General features: G+C 46.2%; 2 protein-coding genes across 2 annotated transcripts in view; one reads left to right on the top strand and one right to left on the bottom strand.

Annotated features, from left to right (window-relative positions):
• Positions 1-13,869, top strand: part of LOC306937859 (zinc finger protein 385D-like) — a 73,994-nt gene that overhangs the window by 16,075 nt on the left and 44,050 nt on the right. The gene's annotated exons all lie outside the window — the stretch shown is intronic.
• Positions 6,383-9,295, bottom strand: LOC306937857 (ubiquitin carboxyl-terminal hydrolase 4-like; the record flags this gene model as incomplete). The annotated part of the gene is made up of 1 exon (XM_079521862.1): positions 6,383-9,295. The coding sequence occupies one exon, from the start codon at positions 9,293-9,295 to the stop codon at positions 6,383-6,385; it is 2,913 nt and encodes a 970-aa protein (XP_079377988.1).

Here is a 13,869-nt window from a genome sequence, read left to right as displayed (position 1 = left end):
AATGGAGTCTTGATTAGGCACTAGGCAGCCTGGCTCCTTCTCTGACAAGGTTGTGGTGTGTTACTTTTTGGCTGTGCGTGCGCATGCGTGTTCTGGTGTGGGGGCAAATAAGGGCACCGTTCCACATGCCAGCCCACATAGCTCCTGGCGGCCATGATGCCCACCACCCATGTTTTTTTTGTAACTACTGCTAATTAAACCCTGACGTCATGCGCTCGACCGAGGCTGTCAAGCTGCAGAGCAGCGCAGACCCACAACCACAGTGGTGGGAAAACTACTCACATTTTTGAGGGGCGCTATGCCCAGCTTTGTCTGTTTGTGTGTACCCCATAGCGATGATTTGATTGGCTGAGCACCCCATAGCGAGGATTTGATTGGCTGAGCAAAGTACGTATATTGAGGATAAAAAGTGAGGACAGAAAAGTGAAGACGGAAAAGTGAAAACAGAAAAGGTCGGCACGCAGGCAGGCACGCACGCACACAGGCACACAGGCACGTAGGCACGCACGCACGCACACACACACACACACACACACACACACACACACACACACAGACTCTCTTTCTCTCTCTCTCTTTTTCTGAAAACACACATGCACACACATCCCTGCAGATTTCTATAAGCATCACAGCTATTGAAATATCTGCCTGTCAATGCATACGGGATGTACATGAAAGGAACACGGATATAGACATGGATAATGAACCCTTACACACATTATAATATTCTTCAATAGCTTCAGAAGCAGTGGTTGTCAGCTAGAGGAGATCAAAGGAGACGCGAGACGCACGATGCAAGAATCTGTGGACTCTCCTCTTCAGACCTGTGTTGATTTGTACTGCAAATGTTCATGGAGTTTTAGTCATAGTCTTTCGAATACATTTCCATTTAGTTTCAGTCACATTTTAGTCATCTGAAATGTTTTGGTTTTAGTCTAGTTTTAGTCGACTCTATAGTCCTTGATGGAGAGAGAGAGAGAGAGAGAGAGAGAGAGAGAGAGAGACAGAGAGAGACAGAGAGAGACAGAGAGAGACAGAGATACATGGCCCTGGGTCTGAATTCTCACAACCTTCTCTGCCTGCCCATCAAACTCCCCTGAGCTCCACAACCTTCTCTGCCTGCCCATCAAACTCCCCTGAGCTCCACAACCTTCTCTGCCTGCCCATCAAACTCCCCTGAGCTCCACAACCTTCTCTGCCTGTCCATCAAACTCCCCTGAGCTCCACAACCTCCTCTGCCTGCCCATCAAACTCCCCTGAGCTCCACAACCTTCTCTGCCTGCCCATCAAACTCCCCTGAGCTCCACAACCTCCTCTGCCTGCCCATCAAACTCCCCTGAGCTCCACAACCTTCTCTGCCTGCCCATCAAACTCTCCTGAGCTCCACAACCTTCTCTGCCTGCCCATCAAACTCACCAGAGCTCCACAACCTTCTCTGCCTGCCCATCAAACTCCCCTGAGCTCCACAACCTTCTCTGCCTGCCCATCACAACCTTCTCTGCCTGTCCATCAAACTCCCCTGAGCTCCACAACCTCCTCTGCCTGCCCATCAAACTCCCCTGAGCTCCACAACCTTCTCTGCCTGCCCATCAAACTCCCCTGAGCTCCACAACCTCCTCTGCCTGCCCATCAAACTCCCCTGAGCTCCACAACCTTCTCTGCCTGCCCATCAAACTCCCCTGAGCTCCACAACCTTCTCTGCCTGCCCATCAAACTCCCCTGAGCTCCACAACCTTCTCTGCCTGCCCATCAAACTCCCCTGAGCTCCACAACCTTCTCTGCCTGCCCATCAAACTCCCCTGAGCTCCACAAGAAAAGAGGGACATACTGTAGAAGAATATATTTCTCATTGTTTATTGATCTTCCATGTTTTGCCTTTTGTTCAAGAGAAGAACGGAGGTAGGACAAGAAAAATAGACCGTTGGCAGAGTCTCCCGACCAGACATCATAATGATACATAATGCATAATAATTAATATAATATAAAGTGTCATTGGTCGTTGTCCGAGCGGAGTTATGAAGATTGTCGTTAGTACATGTTAACATTGGACCGATCTGGTTCCATTTGTTCAATTGGGAGTTACAGACCCGTAATTAGGGCCATTTGGGTCACGGGGAAACATCAAATGTATCTTTTTTTTGTAGTGTTTTAGTGTTTGAGCTAAAACGTTTGGGGACCACTGAATTGTCCCACTGCCTTACTTAGAACAAATGGAAAAAACTGAAAAATAAGCACCAAAACTCGTTGCCATGCGTCTTTTAGAAGAACATACCACCATCCATGTATGGAGTTGGACTGGCCCGGGCCAATGAAGTGGCAGTCCCACTGGGATTCCCTCCGCGTGCATGGCGGGAGGGAGTTGGACAACTGGCCCGGGCCAATGAAGTGGCAGTCCCACTGGGATTCCCTCCGCGTGCATGGCGGGAGGGAGTTGGACTGGCCCGGGCCAATGAAGTGGCAGTCCCACTGGGATTCCCTCCGCGTGCATGGCGGGAGGGAGTTGGACTGGCCCGGGCCAATGAAGTGGCAGTCCCACTGGGATTCCCTCCGCGTGCATGGCGGGAGGGAGTTGGACTGGCCCGGGCCAATGAAGTGGCAGTCCCACTGGGATTCCCTCCGCGTGCATGGCGGGAGGGAGTTGGACTGGCCCGGGCCAATGAAGTGGCAGTCCCACTGGGATTCCCTCCGCGTGCATGGCGGGAGGGAGTTGTTTGAAAACACAGCTTGTGCTGCTGGCTGCCCGCCCTGCCATTACCAAGCCGTTCTGTTCAACTGCCCGAACAAAAAAAGAAAAAGCTGTTTTCCGCTCCGTGTTTTTGGTTCTTTTGCAAAAACTCCAGTGTCTCATCAGCCGGGAATTCTACCACACTATAGCCTACCAAGCAAACGTTACTTCACTTCGTTTTTGTGAATTAGCCGAGAGACTTTTTTTTAAAGATTATTTCCAAAGAGGCCACAAACCAAAATGTCTGATAGACCAGCGATTGCCAACCTGTGGGCTGTGAGGACATTACAAGTGGGTCCCAAATAATTGGTAAAAACACTGATAATATAACATTAACCCATTAACCCATTTTGACCTGAGATCAGATTCTAAAAATGTCTTCTACACCCTGACAGTTTTCTGAAAAAGCTGTTTCTATGTCAGTCTATAGCAGACCTACAAGCTCGTAGCGTGCCACTCGGTGGCGCGCTATGAGCTTGTAGATCTGCTATTTTTCAATAGCTAAAGCATAACATAATGCTAACACCAAAAGGGGTTAAGAACCATGAGGCCAATTCTATACACATTTGTCTGGTTCCCAGATTAGTATAGAGTTGTCTGGTTCTCAGGCTAGTTCAGATTTGTCTGCTTCCCAGGCCAGATCAAATAAATGCTGGTTTATGCGACAATAAAAGAGAAAAACAAAAGAATAACAGCAATTTTACATGTGCGTTTGTTGGCACTTCAAGTTAATCAAAAAGTTAACAAGTCAGTTTAATACCAGAAAATGAGGCTTTTTACGAAGATCAAGACGGGAGAGACGGCGGAGAGGACAAGTGGACCGTGACACACGCAGTGTTATTACGTAACTATTAAGTACATTCACTTTTACTTTTACAAGATACTAAATCCGCTGTATTTACACTGCATTTTATGTGTGGTTTTCCGCGGTCCCTACTAAATAAAAACGTACACATAATAAATAAAAGACTGAGCCGAGACAGGGAGGTTTGCATAGCTAGAGTTCAGAGAGGAGCAGATGGAAGACCTTGTGAAGAATGTCTGATGATGAGAGGGTCAGAGGGGACCGACCAAAACACTTCGGTACATTCTCAACACAAGATTTATACTCTCTGCCTGAAAAAAATAAGAGTCAATCCTCAATCTGACAGAGTGTCGCATTGCGATGCATCGTGAGCTTGTAGATGCGGCCGCAACGGAGTTAACCCATTAACTCCATAGGAAAGCATCTTTGTCCTTTTAGATTTCAACCACTTTATCCATTACTTTATACTATACTTTGGCTATTCAGTTCGTGCCACGCTATGAGCTTGTAGATCTGCTATTTTGGAAAAGTCTTGTAAATATGGTAGCGGAAACCATGCAAGGCACCAACCAGCCCATCGGGAGCAATTTGGGGGTTCAGTGTCTTGCTCAAGGACACTTCGACAGTAACTCTACCCCTGGCCTGAGCCACCGCCGCTTCTGGGGAGATACCTGGAACAAAATATTTTTAGATGGCGGTCGGTGGCCAAATACATGTAACTTTGGGTGGTTCCTTGACATTGAAAAAGTTTGAGCATGTGAAGTGTGATTGAACGAGGTCTCCACATCTATCCTATTATTTTCCACATTATTACCCTATAGGATTCCGTAGCGTAGCGTAGCGTTCCACATTATTACCATATAGGAGTCCATAGTGTGTGTAGTGGCTCTGTCGGCTTTCAAACAAACAGACAAAACTCACTGATGCACCCAGACTTGGGCTGTACGCAGGCATGAAGAAACCATTGTACACAAGTTGAATTCTTTCTTTTGTTTTGCATATTTACTTTGCCATTACAGAACAAACAGCGTATTACTTGAGCAAGCAGAGCGCGCAAGTATTGTGGTCGGCTGGACCAGAAGTGGTATGTATGTATGGTGGGCCTGGTTATAATCGGCTGTTGATGGTGACGTAATTAAGATTCAGATTACATACATATATACATGCATATATACATGCATATATACATGCATACATACATACATACATAGTATGTATGTGGGCAGCGGTGGCCGAACGGTTTGCGGAGCGGTCTTGTTATCGGAAGGTCGCCAGTTCGTATCCCCGGACCGGCACGTTAAAATTACCACCGCTGAAGTGCCCTTGAGCAAGGCATTGAACCCCTACCATGAAATGTTCTATGAGCAGGGTCTGGCTGTAAACAAGTTCGTCGAGCTTAGTCCATTCACCCTGGGTAAACAAAGAACTTTGCTTTGCTTTGCTTTGCTTTGCTTTGCTTTTATACATACATACATACATACATACATACATACATACATACATACATACAAGCAGTTTTAAAGGACCCACTTTTAGGCCAGTGCAACAGAGCATGCTTTTGCCTTTTTTTAAAACCTTACCCATTTTAACCAAATACATACATACATACATACATACATACATACATACACACACACACACACACACACACACACACACACACACACACACACACACACACACACACACACACACACACACACACACACACACACACACTACCTTTTACCCACCCGACATTGAAACATATCTTAATTACGTCACCATCAACAGCCAATTATAAGTTATAGAATATACCTACCACGCCTACCATACATACAGTACGACCACCAGCCGACCACAGTAAACTACTTTCAAGTTACATACATGTATACATACATACGAATGGAAGTATCTGCAGATACTTCAATTGTTATTGTTTTTTGTAGAATAGAATATTTAATTCTGAACAATACGTAAAATATACATTTTTTGAGTGGTGCAAACCACTCCAACAACTGGCTTTGTTAGTACCCGTGTGTGTTTGTGCCTGTACGGGTGAGCATGGTTGCTATGGTTAGTATGTGACGTCACTGACATCACCGGGTACTATAACAATAAATGTGTAGTTGCACCACTCAGTTCACTAAGATCAGGTTACATTGAATTAAATATTCAATGAATTATTCAATGAATTATTAATCGTTTTAAAGAGGAGAGATTATATCATCTAAAAAGCATATATTTTTTATATATATTCATATAAATCGTATGATATTTTATAGAAATTAAATGTCATATGTATTATCTCTCTAAAAAAATTGAACTGCAAAATACAAAAAACAGTAGTTGTAACAGTAGTAATAGTATTTTATATTCATATCGGATTTGTTTAAAGGTTTATTTTGCTGTTTTAGTATTTTAATTTTAATATTTTATAGAGGGGGTGATGGTAAGTTCGTAGAGGTGGCACTCGACAGAGTGCAGTTCTAGTTCTCTCTGTGGCATTCTCCTGGCTGGCCTGGTAAAAGATGTATTTCCACCCAGGTGCATAACCATTCCATTTTTCCCCCTTTTTTTTTGAGTGGTGTAAACCACTCCTACAACTGGCTTTGTTAGTTTACGTGTCTGTTCGTACCAAAAAATGAGGATGGTTGCTATGGTCACCCAGTTCACCCAGGTGTGATTTCAGCTTTGTTAGTTTACGTGTCTGTTCGTACCAAAAAATGAGAATGGTTGCTATGGTCACCCAGTTCACACGGGTGTGATTTCATTACGTCAGACATTACGTCAGACCACAGCTGATCAGGCTATATAATACCTTACACCACTCAGTTCACACGGGTGTGATTTTTTGTTGCAACAGTTGCTTATCAGTTGGTGTCCATGTGATCGTCGGCTACTTCGGGGGCTCCTCCTAAAGAGGCAGAGGGCTGTTGCTTGGTGGGGGCATCCCCGTTGTCTCTGCGCTGGTAAAACAGTACGTAGGCTGCTTTAGTCACAATCCGATCCTCTGCGGCAGACGAAACACTGCTATCGTCAAAGTAATGCCACTTTCTGTCCTGTTTATTTTTGCCATAAGCTGTGTAGTGGCCTCCTCCCATTCCGCCAAAGTGGTTGGAGACAGCAATGAGGTCATAAACATGGGGTCCAGCCTTGGGGTCACACACAAACTCGGACATGGTCAGATCCCTGAGAGGAAAGTCCACCTCTGTCTCCAGCTTGTCCCTCCAGTATCGGTTGTAGGAGAAACGCTTTAGGTGAACTACCAGAATGCGAGGCAATGCCCATAGGTCAAACTTCTTTGTGGCCTGCTGGTGTTTCTTACAGGTGGGACAATACCATGGATCGTGTTCTCCAAGTGTCTCCATGGTTGTGAAGAGCTCGATGCATTCCTTCAGAGCCACGGTGGGCTTCTTTTTCTGCGGTTGGCGCACGCTGTCGTGTTTCTCATGGGCCTCTGCTTCCTGGTCATCATAACACAGTTCCTTTGTGTCAGAGTCCCAGTCGATCGCCACTGTGGAACATGGATTCAGTTTAAGGACATTTCCGTCATAAGGCAGTGGGCGGATGTTGAAATTTCCATAGGTGTTGACCATGCTGAAGGTGAAGAGCTTGGGCGGTGTGGAGCACAGCTTGGCTTCTTTGGGTGTGGAGCACAGCTTGGTTTTGGGTCCGTTTTCCAAGTCGGACGTCTCCTCGTCCTCTTCCGACTGGCCATTTTCTGGCTCCGGGCTCACCTGGTGGTTCATGGCCTCCTCCTCACCCTCAAAGAGCCCATTAGGCCCGTTGCAGGTCCCTGAGTGGTTGCTGCCATTGCTGGAGCTGGCACTGCACGAGGCCCCGTCTGATAAGGCCCCGTCTGATAAGGGGCTGAAAGTGTTGTGACCGGATGACGTGGAACATTCAGCTGCCTGGCTACAGCTGGTGAAGGTGGCTGAAGCCGTAGCCCTGCTTTCACTGCAGGGGTTCTGGGAGGGCTTCACATAGCGTCCGATCCTCTCCAGGATTTTATCATACAGAACATCTGCGATGAGGTTCTGCCTGGGCACAGTAATGATTAGAGGCTGGCCAAATAGAAAGTCTACGCCGTGTTTGGAGTCGAGCTCCCTGAAGTACACGGGCAGGTTCATCTTCTCACTGTCCTCCTCCTCCTGCACTTCGTACACATAGATGTCATCATTCTCTATGATTTGGTTGAGGCGTTCGTCCCGCCTGTAGATCTTATGGAACCGGTGACAGTAAACGTCAGCCACCACCATGTTCTCTGGAGGGAATCCACAGAGTCGAGACAAGGCGCCACACAGGTCCCTCACTGTACCCATTTTGGGGACCTCCACTCGGTACTGTGTGCGTCTAGATTGAGGGTCTGATCGGACCAGGAACACCTCCATGGTGCGGTCCATCTTCATGGGCAGAGGCAGTGTGAGGTAGCAGAAGGGGTCAAAGGTCACAGAGACCATAGAGCACTCTGGGCATACCAAAGTAGACCTGAAGAGCCCGTGGAATGTGTCGACTATAATAGAGTCATTTCGCAAGCGATGATTAGTCCAAGCTTCTTTAGCTACAATCTCATCTGGACGGCCCTCGGCATCTCGAAGGGCCAGGTAAGGCTTCTTTTTGACACGGTTCAGGTCTTCGTGCAGCCCGTCCAGCAGAAAGGCCAACAGCTCCTGGGAGTCCTGCTGCTGGTAGCCAGAGAACTGGGGGGCAAACCGCCCAACCTGCTTTTTGAAGGTACGTGGGTCCACACAGCTACTGTGGCTGAGCCACATCTGTTTGACCAGGTCAGCGTAGGCCTCTGCCATCTCCCCCCTCATCCCCAGTAGATTCTCCCGGTTAAGCTCTGCCTCGTACTGATCCTCCAGGAAGTATTCCGTGAGTGGGGATACATTGCTCAGGCACTGGAGGGCAGAGTTCATGAAGCATGTGTTGCCTAGATTGCCGAGACCACATAGGCCAGGTTGAGATTGTGACTCCCGGTAGTTGTAGGAGGAGCTGTGCGAATTGTAGCCACGCAATCTGTTGTATTTGCATTTGGGATGGGAGGCTTGTCTGGGCCACGTGCCATCCTCGTTCTTCCGTTCAATCACAAGCACCTGTCCTTGGACCAGACAGGCATCCTGCACAGTGCTGTCCGGTTTGTTCAGCTGCTCGTATGTGTTAAGCAGGTATTTGAGCCACAGCCGCGTCTCCTTCTCTGATGGAATTCCAAAAAGCGACCTCATCTCCTTCTCTATGGTATCTATAGTATCAGCGTTACTGAAATGACGTGTTACCACATTGTCCATGTTGTCATTCTCACACAAGTTCAGGTCCAACAAGTAGACCTCCACTTTACATTGCTTCTTGAAAAACGTGCCGTGTTCAACCACCTTCCTGACAATGGCTCTCTGGCCCTCAAGACAACCATACCAGCTGACCAGCTTGTTCCACGCTTCAGTGGGAACTAGGACATAGTTCTGCTCATCTATAAGGTGCTCTTTCAGGACTTGGGTCTCATTGTCTGAGAACAGTCCAGAGTTATCAATAGGTCCGGGATAGAGGCTATGCTCTCCGACATTGTACACGTCCCAAATGTCAAATCCCACATATTTCTTCCACTGTTCGAACCACCGACTATCTATCAAGTACCATTCGTCGCCTTTTTGCAGAGTAGTTTTAATGGAACCCACGGTCTCTTTCTGGTTTTCGGTCGAAGGTGTCGGTATCTGAGCGGCCACCGCCGGCTCCGAGTCGGAGTCGGCCGCGCTACCCGACTCGGGTCCGCCTGCCTCAGCCATCATGCAGAGAGTGTACCGTCTGTCCACTGTCCACAGTCCACACACTCGCCGCAACAAACGCCACGCCACGGCCTGTGTGTCCAAACGAGCCCGCTGGTTTGTTTTTGTTTCCCAATAAAACAAAATCCCTGTTGTAACAACTGAGGCTGTTTTAAACGTAATGTAGTGCCCAAAGTCCTATACTTCTGGCACCACTGGTTACTGACAGCTAGGAGGTTGTTCAGACGTGTGCTCTCCAATAACTGCAGTCCAAACGTTTTGTCCAGTTGATAAATGATATTTATTCTCACCGTTGTCCTATACTTCAGTAAGAAATTAATAAATGAATAAACCGTCAAACGAACAGATGACCAGAGTCAGACCACAGCTCCTCAAGACACCGTTTAAAACATTGTGCCTCTGCCCATCAGCAACACCCGGCTTAAATACCCTGGGTAACCATGGCAACCTTGGCCTCGCCCATGCCCTGCTGTGATGTCATCAATATAACAAAGGTCATAATGGCTCTTACACCGGCCCCCAATTGCTTCTGGCATAAAAACAGAGCAATTAAACAAATAAAATCACACCCGTGTGAACTGAGTGGTGCAAGGTCTTATATAGCCTGATCAGCTGTGGTCTGACGTAATGTCAGTGACCATAGTAACCATGCTCATTTTTTTGGTACGAACACGGGTACACGGGTACAAAGCCAGTTGTTGGAGTGGTTTGCACCACTCAAAAATTACAAAGAGCCATATAAAAACAACATCGAAGTACAAAACCTTTTTGGCAATAGTAAGTCAAGCAATAGTCATTGATAATTACAAAAAACAAACTCAAATTGTCTTTATCTTGGCAGTTTGTCATCTCCAAGAACCCCCATTTCCTTCCTCTTCTTTTGCAGGACACTGGGATGCGTTTGTTCCAGTGTGAGCAGCATGCGCCTGTCCAAGTTCTGGCTTAAGTGCCCTATGCACAGACAACCAAAAACAAGTCCTCTCCCCTATGGAAAGTCCAGCTTCGATGTGTAGGAAGTAGGAGGGGAGGATTATCCAACGGGCCTGTTGGGCCCAGGCCCAGGGGCCCCTGAGCTAGGGGGGCCCCTGAGCTTGAGTGTCCGCATGACCGCGAAGAGGCTCAAGCTCAGGGGCCCCCCCAAAAAAGGGGTAACAGTGAATAACAGTGACACACACGGTCCTTGTCACTGTTATTAACAATGGGCTTATTCATTTGTGTCAATAAAATAACCCCAAAAGTCCTAAACCATCATGATACGGTACTGTGTGTTTAAACCCTCAGTTTGCATATATTTGGCTTCGTTTTTGGCTGTTTATTATTTTTGAGTGGTGCAAACCACTCCAACAACTGGCTTTGTACCCGTGTACACGTGTTCGTACCAAAAAAAACGAGCATGGTTGCTATGGTTAGTGTGTGACGTCACTGCATCACTCAGTTCACACGGGTGTGATTTTTAAGCAATCCCTTGCTGTAAATTCTGAATATCGCAGGCCTATATAATTGTTATGCGTACACGTGTGCAGACTGTATGCGCCACGTCGGGAAGAGGAAAGACAAGCTCTTTTGCATGACGGTGGCCATGGGGCCCATCATTTCTAGATCCGCCTTCCATCTCCTATGGAACAATTCCTGGAATTTGTTGCATAGGAGACGGCCTTGTTCTGAATGGAAACCTATTGTGTGCGTGGATCCGTTTGTGTCGGCGCAGCGCCGGTGAACATAACCGCACATAGACTAATGGAGAGATATTAATATCTTCAAGGGTTTCCCTTGCCGGATAACTATCAGGCCCGGCCTGTTAGAACTTATCCTGTTAGAACTTATCCTGTTAGAACTTATCCGAAAGAAAGGAAAATTGTTTGAATCTTCTTGATACGGTATAGATTTCAACAGGAAATCTGGGGCGGCTGTAACGAAGACCCTCACTTCCATTCTTATTATCGGATCTGGGAGAGTTGCTCATTGGATATTTAGTCTCCATACTCGGGGATATCCGACTAGCACGTTGGGCTATATGACATATGACATGTTTAGTATGATGATGATCCCTATATTTGGTCCGGGCTGACCTAGTGCTGACATCAGATTGATGGTGTGGAACCCATATACGGATCTGATTGGCTTAGTCATTGTGACAAAGATATATAACAGTGGTCTGCTCAAGGTTATTGGCTGAAGGCTAAGCATCTTGGTTTAAGCAATAGAGCTTTGAGCTATTTTATATACTTCAGTAAGGAATTAATACATGAATAAACTGTCAAATGTACAGATATACAGAGTCAGACCACGGCTCCTTTAAAACAGTGTGCCTCTGCCCATCAGCAACACCTGTGCTCAATCAGGGACAGGCTTAAATACCCTTGGTAACCATGGCAACCTTGGCCTCGCCCATGCCCTGCTGTGATGTCATCAATATATATATATATGACAAAGGTCATTGTAGGAGCCGATCTACGATAGGCCATCACATCATGTATGTGGCATGTCTAACATCCCTGTTAGTGTGCTTTGTCACCCTCTACAGACATGGAAGAGAGGACATAAAACCTGGCCATCAGAAGGCCAGGTGTAGTTGATTGGAGGTTCACAGCTTTTTACGTCTGGTTTTTGTTGCTCCTATACCTCCTTCTATTCTAAGTTACAGTTTATATGCTAAAAGTATTTTTATTTTGTTTTCAACTTGGATGGAATAAACCCTTTTGAGTTCAACTTTAACTTTTCGTCTGGACATTCCTCATTTCCCTTTTTTGGTCATGTTTGCTGCACAAAGCCAGTAAGCAAGTAAAGTACCCTGAAGAAGGCATCTGTACTGCCGAAACGTTGGTTTTTACTCTGTATCCTAATAAATAATCGTCTCTTTGGCTATCAGTGTGTGCAGCCACTCTTTTGTCTTTTTAAGACTTAACTCTTTTGCTGCACAAAGCCAGTCAGTGGAAAAAGGTACTCTCAATCAACCACCACAAGGCCAAAAGGTCTCTACAGTCATAATGGCTCATACAGCGTGTGTCACATACCTGAGGAGGAATCTGTCATTCACAGAAAGACACTCCGTGGATGCTTGTCAGTCGATGGAAGATTTCTGTAGAAATGAGAGAGCTGCAGTGTGTGTGTGTGTGTGTGTGTGTGTGTGTGTGTGTGTGTGTGTGTGTGTGTGTGTGTGTGTGTGTGTGTGTGTGTGTGTGTGTGTGTGTGTGTGTGTGTGTGTGTGTGTGTGTGTGTGTGTGTGTGTGTGTGCGCGTGTTGGTGTTTTGTGTCCACTGTTCCTGGAAGGAGCAGACAGCACTGTCACACACACAACACCATGCACATGCACACGCACACACACACACACACACACACACACACACACACACACACACACACACACACACACACACACACACACACACACACACACAGTGTCTGTCCATGGACTACAGCAGGGAATGGAATGCTTCCATGGTACTTAAGTGTAAACTGCACAGTAAGAGGAGATGCTGCACATGATGGATCTGTTGGCTGAGACGTGGAGAACTGTATGTGTAAAAGACACATGTCCACAATACTGTACAATACTGTACAATACTGTACAATACTACTCTCAACAAATACATGATCTGTTTCCAGCCATGTTACAGTACATACAACTCATATATGATCTCCTTCCAGGGCTGATGGGTAATCAACCCAAAATATAAACACAACATACAGTATATTTAGAACCAATAACCGACTTAGGCTTGCTCAAGTCATCATCATATCATCATATCATCATACTATAATTAACCGAATGTCTGAATGTGTGTCTGTCTGTCTGTCACTGTAACTGAAGTAGCTCCTCACTGCCTGCACCAATCGCTCCCACTTTTCACACAGGCATTGACCATAATAATATGGAGCTCTTCCAATTTAACAAATTATAAATGAATAATGAATTTATTAGTGAATTAAAAATGCGAAAACGCACCCAGGGCAAGTATTTCACAACGGGTAAGGGCTAGTGTAGGTTAATCGAATAATCTAGAAGCAGGTTTTTTTTTTTTTTTTTTTGTATATATATCGACGAATCGACATCACTGCGTATATATTAGTCTGGAATCTCTGTGTGAACCTGCATTTCCAGGGGGCAAATTAAAAAAAATGCCTTTGGTGATAAACCCGCCCCTTTTTTTGCATACTGGGCCCTGACTGGTGCCCCACAACTTCGGGGGCAGGGAAATCCAATCACAATCGAGCGGGGCCAGGCCAAATCTGTCTTTTTTTTTGCACTTGCAGATTCGTCTGTTTTCCAGGCTAGTGGTGTGTACCTGTGCACACACACACACACACACATAGTTTTGTTATGTAAACAAGGGGCAAAGTTACATGCTATGCCTTTTGTTGCAATACGGGCGAAAGTCAGAAACAGTCCCGATAAGGACTTGAAGTCCGAACGGTGCAGCCCTGTAACAGAGTTATACTTTAGTTGCTACACATGATAGATTGGCTTGGCTGACGTGCAGAGCTGTGTAAAAAGCCAGATGTCCAGCATACATACAAGTCTCATTACATGGCTCCTTCCATTACACCACAGGTAATACTTTGCTTTTAATCCGTGA

The sequence above is a fragment of the Electrona antarctica genome (genome assembly GCF_951216825.1).
Source record: "Electrona antarctica genome assembly, chromosome: 15".
Classification (NCBI taxonomy): domain Eukaryota; kingdom Metazoa; phylum Chordata; class Actinopteri; order Myctophiformes; family Myctophidae; genus Electrona; species Electrona antarctica.
The sequence above is the reverse complement of the archived record's forward strand: the minus strand, read 5'-3'. Positions and strand labels throughout refer to the sequence as shown.